Source organism: Dasypus novemcinctus, chromosome X, assembly GCF_030445035.2.
Source record: "Dasypus novemcinctus isolate mDasNov1 chromosome X, mDasNov1.1.hap2, whole genome shotgun sequence".
Taxonomy (NCBI): Eukaryota; Metazoa; Chordata; class Mammalia; order Cingulata; family Dasypodidae; genus Dasypus; species Dasypus novemcinctus.
This window is the reverse complement of record NC_080704.1, coordinates 18,301,185-18,319,393: the sequence shown is the minus strand read 5'-3', so window position 1 is coordinate 18,319,393 and position 18,209 is coordinate 18,301,185. Positions and strand designations below refer to the sequence as shown.

The 18,209-nt window shown below is 49.0% G+C and overlaps 1 protein-coding gene across 1 annotated transcript; it reads right to left on the bottom strand.

The window, feature by feature from the left end:
• Nucleotides 1-15,198: 15,198 nt before the first annotated feature.
• LOC101412214 (melanoma-associated antigen B4-like) lies at nucleotides 15,199-17,880 on the bottom strand. Its single transcript, XM_058291962.1, has 2 exons — nucleotides 17,750-17,880; nucleotides 15,199-16,591 (listed from the first exon to the last, which is right to left on the bottom strand). The coding sequence occupies exons 1-2, from the start codon at nucleotides 17,878-17,880 to the stop codon at nucleotides 15,199-15,201; spliced, it is 1,524 nt and encodes a 507-aa protein (XP_058147945.1).
• Between the last annotated feature and the right edge of the window lie 329 nt (nucleotides 17,881-18,209).

Sequence of the window (18,209 nt, the reverse complement as noted above, 5' to 3'; positions counted from 1 at the left end):
GGACAAAAGGAAAATAACCTTAACTTCTAGAATCGTGGGCTCAGAGAGGGTCATGTCTGAGTTTGTAACCAGGCACTCAGATACCTAAATCCATGCCTGAGCTCCTACCTGCTCCCTTAGTCCAGCGGCTATTTCCCTCCTAATGCCTCTTCAAGTTGCCCGGGGCCTCAGCCTCCAGGAAACCAGCCATTGCCATGTCTTAGTCTTTTTGGGGGTTCTGGGGGGGCTGCAGGGAAAGGGTGGCTCCACCTCTTCCCAACGCTTTTTTCCTCCAATTAATCTGAATTCAAGGAAGCATACCTGGATGGAATGTTCTCACTTGGTTCCTCTTTTTATGCACCTGGCCCTTCGTCAAGATTTTCCTCTCCTGCTTTAGACAGAGAACCAGATGGGAAAAGTTCCCTGAGCTTCTGGTTGAAACTGAATTGTGTCTCTGGGGACAAGTGAACCAAGGCACCTCCCTGCCCATCCAATATATGCTGCATTTCAGCCTCTGTCTGTAAGTGTTAACCTACATACTTGGAATCATCTTCAATGCCCTTTGTGCATATTTATTTTCATTTATTTCTATTTTTTATTAGAGAAGTTGTGAGCTTACAAAGCAATCGTGCATCATGGGGAGAATTCCCACACCTCAGCCCTCCACCAATTACTTGCATTGTTGTGGAACATTTGTTACAGATTGGGAAAGCACATCATCAGACTATTGCCACTAACTGGTCCAGAGCTTACGTATGATATATTTTTCCATACACCCCCTAATAGTAACACCATGTATTCGTATTGTACATTTGTTATCGTTCATGACAGAACACTCCCATATTTGTACTTTTAACTACAACCACAGGCCATCTTCCACTCCATGGTTCACTAGTATATAGTCCCATGACTTGTACAATGTATCCAAAGAGTACACTCAGTGGCTCTCACTTTATCAGAGTTGTGCAGTCATCACCTCAGTAAATGTTTGAACGTTTTCCTTAGTAAAAAAATTTAAAAATCGCATATGCCCCTATTATTGACCTTTAGTGTTGCTAGAGTACCTTCTTTGACATTGATGCAAGAATATTACAATATTACTAACTATAGTCCATACAATATTACTAACTATAGTCCATAAGTTACATTAATTGTATTTTCCCCGTGCATCACTATATACTTACCACCTTGTAATAGTGATGTACATTTCTTCTAGTTCATACATGAATATTCTTGTATTTCTACTATTAACCACAATCCTCATCCACCTGCAGGCTCACTATATTATTCAGTCCCTAGATTATTCCCGAGCTTTCTTTCAATTGACAGTACATCCCTAAGTTTCCCCTTTAAGCCACAATCTTGTTTATAAACGAGTCATGTTAGTTATAGTCACTATCATATGTTACCATCAATTCTATCCAGTTCCACATTTGTAGAGTCAAGCTAATTAAAAATTCTACATACAATGAGCCAGTACAATATTTGTCCCTTAGTGTCGGCTTATTTCACACAGCATAATGTTCACATTGTTTTCATATGTGTCCCATATCCTTGTTTTCATATGTGTCCCATGCTTGTTTTTATATGTGTCCCAATTTCATTTCTTCTTGCACCAGTGTAGTATTCCATCAATGTATATGCCACATTTTGTTTATCCATTCATTGGCTGATAGACACTTGTGTTGATTCCCATCTTTTGGTAATTGGGAATAATGCTGCTATGAACATGGATGTGCAAATGTCTATTTGTGACACTGTTTTCAGTTCTTCTGGATTTATTCTTAGTAGAGGGATTGCCAGGTCATATGGCCCTTCCATATTTAGCTTCCTGAGGAACCACTAAACTGCCTTCCACAGAGGTTGCACCATTCTACATTCCCACCAAAAGTGAAGGAATATTCCTATTTCTCCACATCCTCTCCAGCACTTGTTTCCTCTTTTGTTTTTTAATAATGGCCATTCTATGAGGTGTGAGATGGTATTTCATTATAGTTTTGATTTGCATTTCCAGAATAACTAATGATATTGAACATTTTTCCATGTGCTTGTTCACCATTTGTTTACCTTTGGAGAAATGTCTGTATAAGTCTTTCACATTTTTAAATTGGATCGCTTGCTCTTTTATTGTTGAGTCGTATGATCTCTTTATATAGAATGGAACTCAAACACTTATGGGATATGTGGTTTCCAAATATTTCCTTCCATTGAGTGGGCTGCCTTTTCACCTTCTTGATAAAGTCCTTTGAATCACAAAAGAGTTTAAGTTTGAGAAGGTCCCATTTATTCCTTTTTTCTTTGGTTGCTTGTGCTTTCAGTATAAGGTATAAGAAACCACTGTCTACCATCAGGTCTTGAAGAAGTTTCCCTATAGTTTCTTCTAGGAACTTTATGGTTATGGAATTTATATTTAGGTCTTTGATCCATTTTGAGTTAATTTTTGTATAAGGTAAGACATAGGGACCTTTTTTATTTTGGATATGGAGTTCCAGTTCTTCCAGTACCATTTGTTGAATAGACTGTTCTGCCGTAGTTGGTGTTCTTGACAGCCTTTTCAAAAATCATTTAACCCCAGATGTGAGAATCTGTTAGTGAACCATCAGTTAGGTTCCATTGATCTATGTGTCTATCTTTGTGCTAGTACCAAGCTCTTTTTAACTACTGTAGCTAGGTAATATGATTTAAAATCCAGAAATGAGAGTCGTCCAACTTCATTCCTCCTTTTGAAAAGATGTTTCTGGCTATTCGGGGCCCCTTACACTTCCAAATAAATTTGCTAATTGTGTTTTCCAGTTCTTTCAAAAATGGTGGGATTTTTGTCAGGATAGCATTAGATCTGTGTATCAATTTGGGTAGAATTGACATCTTAATGATATTAGTCTTCTAATTATTGAACATGAAATGTTCTTCCATTTATTTAGGTCTTGTATGATTTCTTTTAGCAGTGCATTGTAAATTTCTGAATAGAGATCATTTACATCCTTGGTTAAGTTTATTCCTAAATATTTGTTTCTTTTAGTTGCTATTGTTAATGGAAATTTTTCCCCTGAATTCCTCCTCAGATGGCTCATTAGTCGTGTATAAAAACACCACTGATCTTTGTATATTAATCTTGTATCCTGCCACTCTGCTGAGCTTCTTTATTAGCTCCAGTAGTTTGTTGTAGTCTTTTCAGTACTTTCTAGGTATAAGTTCATACCATCTGTGAGTAACAAAAGTTTTGCTTCTTCCTTTCTAATTTGCACATCTTTTATTTCTTTTTCCGCTCTAGCTAGAACCCCTAGCATAATATTGAACAACAGTGGTGACAGTGGGCATCTTTGTCTTGTTCTCGATCTCAAAGGTAAATCTTTCAGTGTTTCAACACTGAGTGTATGGTAGCTGTGCGTTTTTTATTTATGCCCTTCATTTTGTTGAGAAAGCGTCCTTCAATTCCTATCTTTTGGAGTGTTTTTATCAAGAAAGAATGCTAGATTTTGTCAAATGCCTTTTCTGCATCAATGAAGATGATCATATGATTTTCATTCTTCAATTTACCAATGTGATGTTTTGCACTGTATGAATTTCTTATGTTGAACCACCCTTGAATGCCTGGTATAAAACCCACTTTATCATGATGAATAATAATGCTTTTAATGTGTTGCTGGATTCAATTAGCAGGTTGTTGAGGATTTTTTCATCTATTCTCATTAAGGAAATAGGCCATAATTTTCTTTTTTTATAAAAGCTTTGTTTGACTTTGGTATGAGGGTGATGTTGGCTTTATAGAGTGAGTATGGTAACATTCCTTCGTGTTAAATATTTTGGAAGAGTTAGAGTAAGATAGGTATTAAATCTTCTTTGAATGCTTGGTAGAATTTACCTGTGAAGCCATCTGGTCCAGGGCTTTTCATTTTGGGGAATTTTTGATGACTGTTTGAATCTCTTTATGGTGATTGTTTTGTTGAGGTCTTCTATTCCTTCTAGGGTCAGTGTAGTTTGTATGTTCCTGGGAATTGGTCTATTTCATCTACATTGTCTAGTTTACTGGTGTACAGTTGTTACAGTATTGCGCGTGGGGCTCCCCTACACAGGGACACACCTGCGTGTCACGGCACTCTTTGCGTGCAACAGCACAGCACCTGGGCCAGCTCCACACGGGTCAAGGAGGCCCGGGGTTTGAACCGCGGAACTCCCATGTGGTACACGGATGCCCTAACCACTGGGCCAAGTCCACTTCCCTATTAATCATTCTTTTAAAAGCACAAAAGGATGAATTTTTATCAAATGCCTTCTCGAATTCTATAGAAATTATTATATGTTCCTTTCTTTTGATTTGTTAGTCAAATCAAAATTCCAGCTTTATTTCATCTTCCCAATGAGCTTTTGCAGTCCTAAAATATATAAGTTATATATATATAAAATATATAACTGTCACAATCTCCAAGGAGTTAGCTTCCAACCCCCAGTGTGGCCAGTTCTAATGACAGTTTTAGCTGCCAGCTGAAACATGAAGCCCATGATTCAGATCGTCTTACATCCAGAGCTCCCTGTGAAAGACTCCCGTGGCAGCCGGAAGTCCCGGCTCTGGCATTCACATTCCCAAAGCTGCTGCCAGCCTCTCCTACAATCATCCACTAATTTCAGTGTAGGAAATGCTTATCCATGAGTATTTGCTCTTCCTTTGGAAAGCAAGATACTTGTGGTGGCTTTGACTGTATTTCCCAGAATTCCCTTCCCTCTGTGGTTCAAGGTTGGGGTTGGCCTGAGAGAAAGTTGCATGAGATTTGGAAGGCAGAAGTGAAGCTGGTTATACTCTGGTACAGACTACCTTGTACATTGTTACCTATCTACTGGCTCACCTTGTCAACATGGGATAATCCCCTGGACTCACAGCTCGTCCAGCTCCTGCCAGGTATCCTCCTTCTGGTTCTCTGGGCCAAGTGCATGTACATTGCCATTGCAAAGAGGACCAGTTTCTCTGGCAGGCTACCCATTGCATCGAGGCTGGTGGTAGCAAAACAGATGCAGGTGTCAATGTGTCTTTGCTTTCATCAATGCCAAGCTCACCTTCCCACTGCCGGTCTGCAGTGACTTCAGTCAGGCTCAACATGAGATGCAGAGACAACGGCCTGGCACAGATGACTCCACCACCCCACAATTGCAGAAGGTCTAATTCCTATAATAAATCCCTGGTTCTACTTCCTGACTCATATTTCTGCTGCTCTGATTGAACCCAGACTGATTCAGACCTCCTAGAGGTGATTTCACTTCTTCTCATAAAAGACTTCAAGTCTGCTGGTACATTATTTGGAATAGAATCATGAACATTTTATATATTTTGTGCTATAAGTTAAACATCAGCATTAAAATTGGTTGAATCTTCTTGAGGAGAGTCTCTTTGCTTCTCAAGTTCTCAGGAATTATTTTGTTTCTGAGGGAAAGTGGTCTCCTGAATGGAAGCCACTGAAATTGTTGATTTTTTTAAAAAAATTATTTCTCTCCCCTCCCCCACCTGTTGTCTTCTCCCTGTGTCCATTCGGTGGGTGTCCTTCTGTGACCACTTCAATCCTTATCAGCGGCAGCAGGATCGTTTCTTGTTGTTGCATCATCTTGTGTCAACTCTCTGTGTGTGTGTGGCACAATTCTTGAGCACACTGCACTTTCTTTCGCGTTAGGGGGCTCTCCTTCCGGGGCGCACTCCTTGACATGGGGCTCCCCTATGCGGGGACCACCCCTGCATGGCACGGCACTCCTTGCGCGCATCAGCACTGTGCATGGGCCAGCTCCACACGGGTCAAGGAGGCCCGGCGTTTGAACCGTGGACCTCCCATGTGGCACGCGGATGCCCTATCCATTGGGTCAAGTCCGCTTCCCTGAAATTGTTGATGTTGTGTGTTGATTCAGCAACTCTAATAATCAGATTTTGGTTAAATTATTACACAACTGTCTCGGGAAACCCTTGATGAAATTGCCTCTTGTGGGAATTTAATTTGTCCTGAAATGTCTTGATTTTCCTGAGCGCTTAGTATACAATATACACATGAAGGATTCGGTGAAAAGTTTCTCTCAGCCCAGAGATGGTGCAAGTTTGCTGTATGACGTTGGTTTTATTAATACCTTAGAGAAGGGCCGACCGATTAGGACTCTCGCCCATATGAGCATAGAATAGTATTTGGCTGAGAATGTAGCCCATACTTTCTTCTACCTCTCCTCTTGGAGGAAGTCATCCTCTCATGGGTAGAACTCTCTGGGTTCATCATGTGCCAGAGGGTCTCCACCTCCGCACCATCGACAACTATCCTGGTTGGGTGAGTCTGCCTGCATATTGTGGGATGTTTAGCCGCATCCTTGGCCTCTTCCCCTGGATGGCAGCAGTACTCTCCCCCATCTACACCCCTCCCCAAGTTGTAACAGCCTCCAAATATCTCCAGACATTGTCAAATGTCCCTGGGGGACAAAATCCCTCCCAGGAGACACCGTGAGCATTTCCTTTCTGCCAGTGAACCAAGTGAAAGATTCAGATGCATTGGGAAATGGGGGGTTGGGGTCACAAATGGAGGGCTTAAGTCCAGGGGGAGCAGTCTGACTCCGTTTCGTATTATTTTATTAGGGGAAGAGAATGAAGAGACAGTAGGGGCTCTCTCTAGAGAGACTCCTCTACCAAGTCAATGCTGTAATCTTCATTATTGCCATGCCAGGTGGGCCAGTATGCCGTGGGACTAATAAGTACTGGTGTACTTAGGATTCTCTCTGTTTCTCTGCCTCAGCTTCTCCAGGAAATAAATAAGCTGGGACCTGAGGGTTGCTAATTATATTCATTGACTACATGACGCATATCACAACAGAAAAGGAGCCAAGTACAAAGTAATTATACAAAAATATTGCCTTTGAATTTTGCTTTCCAATAATAGAGACTGGCCCTCCTGTGGAAAACAACTAAAAATATAGGATTATATATATTTTTAAACATTGATATCTGGCAAGAAAGCAAGAAACACACAGGTAAAGAGATTAAGTAAAGATGGAATCCCAGAGAGGTAAGCAGCGCACTCACAAAGCCGGCTTTGACACTGAGGATGCTGGCCAAATACATGTGACCTTGAACTTCAGTGTCACTCTACTGCATGACATGGATTCAGGAGAAGAAACCCAAGGTCTGCCCAAGGGGAAGAGTCTAACAAGAGCTTCATCAAGAAACCCTTGGCCCCCAAAGGGCTATAATCTCAGGGACTGCAATGAAAATTGCTCTCTGAACCTTTGCAAGCTAAGAAGAGTGGGATGAGGTCCTCTGGATGTTGTAACCATAAGCTGGCTCTTTAGTGTACTGGCAGCCCAACTTCACAGTTCTTGGGTGTTCAAAAACCAAACACCTGGGAAGCAGCTGTGGCTCAATCAATTGGGCTCCAACCTACCATATGGGAGGCCCTGGGTTCGTGTCCCGGGGACTTGTTGTGAAGACAGGCTTGCCGCACACTGTGGGGTGCCACCCAGCCGGCAAGCGTTGCGGAGAGCCGACTCAGCAAGGTGACGCAACAAAAAGGCAGATAAGCAAAATTGCAGATGAGTGGGCAGTGAACGGACACCGAGAACAGACAGCAAGCACGCGGCAAAAAGGGGAGGGTAATAAAAAACAAATAAGCAAAGACAAAGAAATCAAACACCTGGAAGGAATACTCTAATGGTTTTAGATGGGCTTGGTATGTGTGCACAGTTGGCAGACAGAAGCAAAAGCCAGCTCTCTCGAGATTAAAAACTTCATCCCAGTCTCCTGGCATTCCAGCAACTACAACTTTCAAGGAGTACGAGTACCAGGCAGAGAAATCACAAAAAATACAAGAAAATAAGGTACCACGGGTGAGAAATATCAGAAAAATAAGAGCAAAGACAAAGAGGCCTACAAAGATGTCATATATTTGTCATGGAATATAAAATAGCTAATCATTACCATATTTAAAGAAATAACAAAATTTTTAAAAATACATGCAGGGGACAAGGACCCATGAAAAGTGGCCAAATAGATTTGAAATAAAGCTTCTAAAACATAAAAAAGAAAATAAAATCTCAAAGGAGAGGTTTAGCAGGAATTTAGACACAGCTGAGGAAAAAAACACACACAAAAAACTGGAAATTTATCGGAAGAAATTAACCAAAATGCATCAGAAAGAGACAAACACATAGAAAATATGGAAAAGAAGTTAAAAGACATGTAGAAGAGAGAAAGACAACTAACACAGTAAATCAGAATTAAAGGTGGCAGAGAGAGATTGTGCATATATAATATTCAAAGACACAATATAAGAAAATAATATCACAGGACAATCTCATTCCAGAAAATAGAAACAAAATATTAAATAAGAAATGTTGGGTTTAATGCAGAAATACAAGATTGTTTTAGTATTTAGAAATCAGTGTAATCCACCACATTAACAATAAAACATTAAAATATGTGTTAACTCGCTAGATGCAGAAAAGACATTTGGAAAAAAATCAGCATCATTCATGATTTTTAAAAATGACCTTAAACCTTTAAAATATATTGGAATAGAAGGGAACTATGTTTAACTGATAAAGGCATCTATTCAGTAGAAACATGTGAAATTGCTGTTTTTGGAAGTAAAAAATTGTCGAATGACACCAACTGTCTATCATTCAACTTAATGTATAAAAAAAGCTACAGCAAGCATCATAGCCAACGGTGAAAATCTGAAAGCCTTCCCTCTGAGTTCAAACACAACATAATGAGCTCACGAATCATTTCCATTCACATCGTGCTGATGTCCTTGTCAGTGCAGTAGACAAGAAAAAGAACTAGAAGGAAGAAGAATTGTAAAGAAGAAACAAATATCATTATTCACAAATGATGTGACTATGTTTTTAGAAAAGCCTAACCCATGTACATATGTACATATGAATGGAAATTCATGAAAAAAAGGAAAAATGAAAAAAATTACTGTTGAATAAGGCTACTTGATACTCTATATTACATTCAGTTTTTAAAATGTTTAAATTTTTTTTATTTAAATTTCTAAAAAATTTATTTAAAAATACATTCACGTGGACGTGTTAGTACAAGACTGCAGGATGGGGAGAGGATAGATTTTTCCATAATTGGTGTTGAGTATGGAGAAAAAAGAAATCTACACATTTCTCATAACTTCCACAAAGACCTCTGCCAATTGAATTAAAGACCTCAGGTGAAGGGCAAAATGAGAAAACTTTTGGTAGAAAGTAAGAGCAAATATTAGCATCTCAGGGGAGGGTTGGGGAGTTGAATTAAGGTGTTCTTAGTCGCTGTGCACATTCCTGTGGGTGTGAACTTAGGTGTAAGAGGCACCTCTGGAAGAGGCTGTTTTTGGTTAGGGTGTGGCCAGCTGCATCAGGGTGGGTCTTGACGTCCCTTCCTGGACACCTTAGAAAGAGGACAAAGCGGGAGCCGGAGAAAGCCACAGGGAGGAGCCCGAAGCCCGAGGTCAGAGGAACCGGGAAGAGCTGACAGAGGAAACGTGACTGGAGCCGGGACACCTGCCAAGGAGCTGTGGCAGGCCTGCACCACAACGCCCCAAGACCTGTGGGGAAGAGCATAGTCTTGCCTATGCCTTGAACTTGGACTTCTAGCCTTCCAAACCGGGAGCCAATAAACTCGTGTTGTTAAGCCGACTCATTGTGTGGCTTTTGTCTCAGCAGTCAGGCAAACTGAGAGAGTAGGGCAGGATATCCTAAATAAATAAAAATCACAGCGCTTTGAGGAAAACATGGATAAATTCGCCAGAACGTCTTTAGGAACTCACCACAAAAATTATGAGAAGACAAGTCATAGAGACCACGTTTACAAAAACAAATGAACTGAGGATTATATACGGAAGATACAAAGAACTCAAATAAGAAAACAGACAAATGGCACAGCGTTTAGTTTAATCTTTTGCTTAGCAAAAATAATTCCATATTCTATTTGGGGACCCCTGGGGTCTGACTCGCCCCTCCCTGGCCCTGAACCCCCAGCCCAGCCCACCCAGGCCAAGATGCCACAGCAGGGGGCGCGGCGGTGGGGGCGCAGCAGGCCCTCAGGAGGCCCTCTGACGCCCCCAGACCCCAAAGTCCCATGGAGCCGGATTTTCTTGCCGCTCCGTGCCCAGCACCCCAAGCGCCCTCATTGCTCGTGGAGCCGAGCCCCGGCTCCCCAGCAGCCTTGTCTCCCGAGATGCTCCCTCCCAGCCCCTCCCCCTGAACTCTTTCCCAGGAGGGCACTCCGGGCGAGGGCAGGGCACAGAGGTCTGGCTGTGCCCGGGGGCGAGCGGGAGGTGGTCCTGCCGACCGAGTCAGGCGCTCCAGGGGCCGAAAGTGGCCGCAGAGACCCTGGGCAGCGACGCGTCGCCCCAGCAAGGATGGGACGGCCGGGGCCCTGAGACCCGGGGTCCGCGACACCGGCTTATATCCCCGAAGGCCCTGCAGTTGGGGGGTCGCCGATGGGCGGCGGCCCCGGACCTGCCCGGGACCAGGAGGGCGCTCCGGGCCGCGGCGTCCTGCAGGCGGCGGCGCGCTCGTGCGCGGGCACGGCCAGGCCTGCTGGCTGCGCTGCTCTGCCGCCCCAGGCGCTCGGGGACGCCGCGTGCACCTGCCGCGCCGCCAGGCAGGCGGGTCCCGCGACGGGCCCCAGGGCCTGGGCGCCCTCGGGCAGCAGCACGGCGCCCTCGGCGCGCCGGGACAGCGCCCGGGGCCGCGGCTGGCCCAGCACGTGGCCCTCGGGGTGGCGGGTGAGGGCGCTGCCGCGGCGCAGGCCACGGGCTGGCGCCAGGGCGGCTCCTCCCCGCCGGCGCTGGCAGAGCGGCGTGTCTCACCGCTGCTCCCGTGGCGCTCCTCGCCGGCGGGGCTGGCTCCCCGACCGCACACAGATTTGTACAATTTAGTCTTTATTATTTTCTTATCGTTTTTTTTTAAAGATATAGATCACACACACAAATTATATAAAAAGTATAAGAAGCAGAAGCAGCTGCGGCTCCCGTCCACCGTATGGTGGGCCCTGGGTTCGTGTCCGGGGCCTCCTTGTGAAGGCAGGCTCGCCCCCACCCGGGGAGAGCTGACGGCGCAGGCCCGCAGAGAGCAGGCATAGCAAAATGACGCCAGGAAGGGAGACGAGCAGACAAGCAGAAGAACGCCCAGCGAATGGACTCAGCAGCCAGCAAGGAAGCTGTAAGGGGGGGGGGGGGGGGAGTGCAGCATAAATAAAAATAAATCTTAAAGAAAAAAAGTGTAAGAGGTTCCCATATACCCCACACCCCACCCCATCCCTCTCCCCCAACATCAACAACCTCCCTTATTATCGTGGCACACTCATTGCACGTGGGGAATACGTTTTGGAGCACTGTGCACTGCAAGGATTATAGCTTACGTTGTAGTTGACACTCTCCCCAGGCCATTCCGTGGGGTATGGCAGGATAGATACTGTCCTGCATGTGTCCCTGCAATATCATTGGGGTGCACACAGATTTTAAACAGCTATCTCAGGAAAGAGGATACCCAAGTGGTCAACAACATATGCAGAGGCCCTTCAGCCTCATCAGGAAACAGGGGAATGCCGAGTAAAACTCCCTGAGATGCCCCTGCACACCAAGTGCACCAAACTTTTATAGCTGAAAACACCCAGCACCGGTGAACGGTAGGGAACGCCATGTTCCTCCCACTGCTGGGGAAAATCAGTACGACGCTTTGGCAAGAGCCTTGCCTAGTGAAGTCGGACCTGTGCGTGCCCTGTGTTGCTGCAATTCCACTCCTACATGGGACACCTAGACAGCCTCTTGCACGTTCGTCCCGGCAGTGCTGCGAGATGGGGAAGCTGCTGCACCAGGCAGGGCCCAGGACAGGAGGCTGGGGAGAGAAAGCAGCGCATCGCTGCCGCCTCCTCGCCTGCCACACTTAGGTTCTTTTTTTATTAAGATTTATTTATTTCTCTGCCCCACCCCCCAATTGTCTGCTCTCTGTGTCCATTTGCTGTGTGTTCTTCTGTGTCCACTCGTATTCTCATCAGGCAGCACTGGGGATCTGTGTCTTTTCTTGTTGCATCATCTTGCTGTGTCAGCTCTCTGTGTGCGTGGCACCACTCCTGGGAGGGCTGCCGTTTCACGCCAGGCACCGGGTGGCTCTCCTTGTGCAGTGGCCAGTCCTTGCGTCGCAGGCACCCTTATGCAGGGACATCTTTGCATGACCCAGCACTCCTTGCATGCACCAACACTGCGCGTGGGCCAGCTCACCACACGAGCCAAGAGGCCCTGGGTATCGAACCCTTAGACCTCCTATATGGTAGGCAGGTACTCTATCTGTTGAGCCACACTTAGGGTCTTATGCAAGCTGGGTTCTAATAGATGAATTTTCTATGGAGAACGGGCAGAAACATATTTTTGTGAGTTCCCAGGCTTTGGGGTGATTTGACACTGCGTATGTAGTTAATGATATTGTCACCAAGCGTTATCTGTTTATTTTTCCTACTTCTCATTTATTTAGGTACTCTTCTCGTTCTGGCCCTATAGTCCAAACCAGTAGTTTGGGCACAGATTCCCTTTTATTGCCTGGGATACATTTTGGAGTAATGGGAAGAAAAGTGAATTAAGAGACACGAGTCTGCCTACGGCTGGGAGGGGCAGAACAGTGAGGGCTCTAGCGGATGCAGATTAGGTTAGTCCCAGGCCTGTCACTTAGCAGCCATGTGACTCAAGACGCTTACCAAACTTTGTGAGGCTCAGTTTCTGCATCTGTGAAGTGGGTTTGACGAGCTGGTCTTATGGTACTGTTGGAGTGCATGTAGTGTAGCACACTAGGCCCAGGGGCTGCACTGCATTGAGATTTAAAGAATGGCTGCTATTTCTATCATTCATGTGGCCCCAGAGGATACTACACAGCAGACTCGAAAAAAAAATTTTGTTTTTAATCCAGGAGAAGTCAGAGAATGTGCAGCATTCTAGAACATAGAGAACGGAATCAGCCCAAACTCTGCTTAGCAAGTCCAACTAACATTTTCCCAGGAGATGAAGTCATTTCATGAGAATACGAGGTAGACTTCCCGAGCTAGAGACAATGTAAATCTGCTACAGTGTGTGTCAATGGCTGTGGCAGTTTGAGGCTTTTGTACTCCCCAGAAAATGATGGTCTCAAATTAATCCATTCCTGTGGCTATGAACCTACTGGAGGTGGGACCTTTTGTGTCGATTCACTTAAGGGCCATGTGATTGAATCACTTCCATAGGGCATGGCCGAGGGTGGGTCTTTTTTTTTTTAATTTACTTTTTACTTCTCTCCCATTTCCCGCCCCAACGACCCACACCCCCATTGGCCTGCTCTCTGTGTCCATTTGCTGTGTGTTCTTCTGTGTCCGCTTATATTCTGGACCTCCCATGTGGTAGGTGGACGCTCTATCCATTGAGCCAAATCCACTGCCCCTACGGTGGGTCTTAATCCTCTTACCCCACGGAGTCCTTTACAAACAGGATGAATATATAAAAAAGCTGCAGAGAAAGAGAGAGAAAGCCACAGGAGCACAGAGAATGCCATCACAGCAAGAGGCTGAAATCAACAGAACCCAGGAGAGAGGAAGCCAGAAGCTCAAAGCAATGAGACCTGGAGAAGGAGGGGAGCCCCAGCAGGTGCCTCCGTGTGCTTAGCCAAGTGACCGGAGACTCTGGCGGCCAGTTTTCTGATGATGCCCTCATTTGGACATTTTCATGGGCTCAGAACTCTAAGTTTTTTGTTTTGTTTTGTTCTTTAGGCACCAGGGGCCTGGGATAGACTCGAAACCTCATACGCAGGAAGCAGGCACTCAATCACTCAGCCACATCAGCTCCCCTGAGTTGGACTGATCATTTGTTGTGCTTGTTGTTTGTTTTTAGTTTTTCAGGAGGCACTGGGAACCATAGCCAGGACCTCCCGTGTGGGAGGCGGGCACTCAACGGCTTGAGCCGACTCCACTCCCAAACTGGAAGTTTTTAAGTTAATAAATCCCCACTGTAAAAACCAACTGCCTTGGTAGCCTTTAGCAAATGAAAACAATGACCAACAGCGTCCCTCCCTCCCGTCTGCTCTTCCTCTAAACCGCCCATTTTCATTCATTTAACCACCACTAAAAATCTAAACACTTGCTCAGATTTTGCCAAAGGACACACAAGACAGGCGAATCTGCAGCCCCTTTTAATGGAGTGGGCCCCCACTGCCCCAGACCAAGGAAGGGAGCCCTCCCAGTGGCTGCTGTGCACCCCACCTCCGGGAAGCGTCCCCCTTGCGTCCCTGGAACTCTCTGCTCACGATGTGCATACACGCCCGCTGTGCTCACTGTGTTCACCAGCATAGGGGACAGGAACCAGGACCCCTCCCAAGCTGCCACAGGGGGGCTTCTCGGGTTGACCCACCATCCCTCAGTAGCCCTTAAGAGCAGTTTCCACCCCAGGCTTAGCCCGGGAACACGGAGCCTCAGCAGCCCGGTGGCCTCATCTAGCTCACCACAGCACCTAACCACTAACTGCCTCCCAAAGGCCCAGACTGCCCCGTGGGAGGGCACTGCCCACCCCACCCCTTAGTGTTCTCTAGGCCTCGGAGCCGATCTCCCATCTTCCTTTCATGATCGCTGCTCTTAGGCTCTGGAATGCTAGGAGCAGGCATGCGTCTTCTTTGTCTCAACATGCCCAGTCCTGGCACGAAGCCTGCAAAGGGCACATGCTCAATGGACGTCCGAGGAACAAAAGAGCCAGCTGACAAGAGGTCAAATTCAACAGGGTTTAATCTCTTGCCCATTCGTGAATAAGCTCAGCCAATCCAGGCGTGTATCTTTTAATGTTACAAATGAAAGACTGAAAGGAATAAGGAAATCCAAGAACAGACCAAAAGACTAACAGGAATCAAGGAAGCCAAGGTTGCTCTATCCCGTGATCCTCACAATTGTCCAATGGGGGCCTTGTACGTTTCCAAGCACAACCACAACAGCACCGTGCCATCTTGGTTTGGCTCGCTAAGAAGGATTCAAGGATTTTCATTTGTTTTACAAAACCTCAAACTAGTATGCAAAAAGCTGACAAAGGGCAGTAAATGTGTGAGTCATTTCATGCATCAACTTCAACTGCAAATCTAAACGAAAAAATCTCTATGCTACTTATGTATACCCGCAACACAAGGAAGCTAGGCGCGGGGCCTGTTCCAGCCAGGGCACTGCTTGCAGCTTCGCAGGCTGGCAGCCCCAGTCAACCTGAGTGAAAACCTGCCTCAGACCTGAGGGTGGCAGGAGCTGCTGGCGGCCTGGCTGGGCTGGGCCTGCGCCTTGGCCTTGGCGGTAGCACCAGCCCTGGCCGCAGCGCGGGCTTGGGCCCTCTCTTCCTCGTCCTTCAGAGCCTCTTCGTAATGGGAGTGGAAGGCACTGGGCACGGTATCGTTGACCTTGGCCAAAAACTCTAGCACTTTCATCTTGCTGGTCACAGCGTGGGCCCTGGGGCCCCACAGGAACTCATAGCGTGGAGGGCTGCTCTGAGCCACCTGCCGGTACTCCACGTACTTTTCGCGCACCAAATCTCGGGTGATGAGCTTCCAGGGATCCCCGAAGATGAAGTGCCTCCTCCCCTTGTAGACGCCCAGCAAACTCAGGAACTGCCAGATCTCCTCCTCGGGGGCGCAGTTGCCGTTCAAGAAGATCACCCCCAGGAGCGGCAGCAGGAGGCCGTTCCTCGGCAAGCCCCAGCCGCCGCTCAGATTGGTTTCGCTGGGATCCAGCTTGCTGACCAGGAGGTAGGACTGCGCGCTGGCGTCGTGCTCCTTCAGGTCGAGGCCAAACACCAGCTCCAGGCGCTCAGAGCACATCCTGAGGATCTCCGGAAACTGCTCCTTGTACTTCCTGCGGATGAGCTTCAGCATGTCGGCCTTCAGGATGGGCTGCTTCAGCTTGTACTTGTTCAGCAGGAACTGCAGCACCAAGGCGGCCTTCCTGGAGAGCGGGTCTCGGCGAGAGTGGCGGGTAGCGCCCCACGTCTGGAGGGGGCTGCACGTCTGGGGAGAGCTCCACGTCTGGAGGGAGCGCCACATCTGGGGGGCGCTGCACGTCTGGAAGGAGCCCGTGGCCTCGGGGGAGCCCAGGGCCTCAGGGGAGCTCAGGCCCTCAGGGGAGCCTGGGGCTTCAGGGGAGCCCGTGGCCTCGGGGGAGCCCGGGGCCTCAGGGGACCCCGGGGCCTCAGGGGAGCCCAGGGCCTCAGGGGAGCCCGGGGACTGAGGGACGCCCGGGGACTGAGGAGAGCCCGGGGCCTCGGGGGACACCGGGGACTGAGGGGAGCCTGGGGCCTCGGGGGAGCTGGGCCTCTCAGCCTCTTCCTCAGCTCTGGGACCAGAGACCACCGCAGCCAGGGTGAGGGGCGACAGGGACCTCGGAGGCTCCTCAGGATGGCCAGCAGCAGGGGAGCTCTGCGGGGACCCCCCAGAAACGGCAGAGGGGGAGGATGGAGCCTCCTCTTTCACCTCCACAGAGGCCTGAGCCCCGTGGGGACCCTGGGTCTCCTCTCGGGCCTGGCGGCATTTCTCCCGGTAGCGGAGCTTACTCTTCTGACTGCGAGGCATGATGGGCCTGGTCAGGGACAGCAGCAGGAGGGAAGGAAGCAGGCAGATGAGGCAGGCCCTGGAGGAGGGAGGACGAGAGGGTGAGAGCCCCTCCGGCAGGGACAGACCCGCAGGGCTTGAAGTCTGGAGGGAATGCGCCGGCGGGACCCTGCAGAGGAAGCTCGAGTGTGCCTGAGGCTCGGCCTGTCTGCCCTGTTGGGGACTTACGGGGGTGACCACGGGGCTGGCAACGGGGACCCTTGTTTTAGGGTGGGGGAGGGCCCCTGCCTTCCCATCCAGCCCCAGCAGATGGACTGTGGGCAGCTGGGCCCTGCCCACCCTGCTGCTCTCAAGCTGACACCTCTCAGCTTGGGACCCGCCAGAGAGAAGGGAAGGGATGCCCCAGGCCCCACGCGGGCCGCGCTGCCCAGGGCTGAAGCTCCGTGGGACCCCTTCTGCCCTGGGCTCTTGGGTTCCTCGGTAGTCACTCAGGGCCTCCCCTTAGTGCCTCACTTCTTAGACCCCCTGAGGAAGAAGGGAAGGGCGGGGCAGCCCGAGGCCTCTGCGGGGCCTCCGAGGGCGGGCCACAGGGAGGGGTGCGGTGGGTGCCTGCTGCCCTGGGGAGGGCGGTCCCCCACCCTTCAGGGTCATTGCCCTGACTCCCGGCACATGCTGGGAATCCTCAGCTCCTGGTCTGGGGCCCTCCCATCCCAAACAGGTCCTCACTTCCCTGAGACCTCAGAGGAGGAAGGAAGCGCCAGCTGCGCCCGGCCACCCCTGTTCCTGGACTCCCTGGACTGGGAGCAGGGGTTGGACTCCCCAGGCACCCACTGTCCTGGGATTGGGGCTCCTTTAGTCCTGCCCTCGGGGACGATCTGGGACTCCTCCTGCAGCCCACCTGAGGCTTCCCGCCTGGGACCATGACCCTCACCTCCCTGAGTGGCCAGGCCTGGAAGTTAGAAGTAAACCCCACTGGCTGTCCCAGCTGGGCTTCCCAGGGCTGCGAGGGGGCAGCACTTTGTGGGGCCGTCTATGCTGGAGGGAGGCCAGGGGGCTCTGCTCATTCTACTCAGAAGCCCTAAGTTGCCTCATCTGGCCACATCTGCTCCTGGCCTCCCAAGGCTGACAGGAGAGGGAGGGATCTGTGGCTCCCACTGTTACGGGCTCGGTGGTCTCCTCAGTCGTCAGCGTCCTCACCTGGCCTCCAGCAAGCTCTGAAAGCCCCCCTTCTGCTGACCTGAGGCTGCCCCCTTCCACCAGGCTCCCCACCTCCCTGAGATGGCCGCGGAGACGTGCGCGAGACTCATCCTGTCCACACGCCCGGGTCTGCCCGGCCGACGGCAGGGGCGGGCTCCGCACAGCCTGCATGGCCACGCTGCCCTCTCCCGCGGGCCTGGTATGGACTAGGCCCCTCCCTCTGCTCATCGGGGCCTCTCTCTCTAGTCCTGGCGCTTCTCATCTCTGGGACGCCTCTGCCCCCGGGAATGAGCGGCACCTCAGCCTGACGGCCTTGGCTCCCAGGGCCAGGAGCAGAGGCAGAGCTTGGTACCTCGTCCTCTGTGCTGGGCTGGGGGATCCCTCATTCCTCATATAAGATGACCCCTTCATCCAGCCAGGGCCTGGGGCTCCCCACTCTGCTCAACTGGGCGTCCAGCCCTTAAACGCGGCCTTGATCTCCGTGAGACCGTCCGGGCTGA

Coding starts and splice junctions, on each gene's coding strand:
- LOC101412214 (XM_058291962.1), bottom strand. CDS start 17,880: ATGCAGGCTGTGCGGAGCCCGCCCCTGCCGTCGGCCGGGCAGACCCGG. Junction 16,592..17,749: donor GTGGAAGGGGGCAGCCTCAG/GTCAGCAGAAGG, acceptor TCCCTCCTCCAG/GGCCTGCCTCATCTGCCTGC.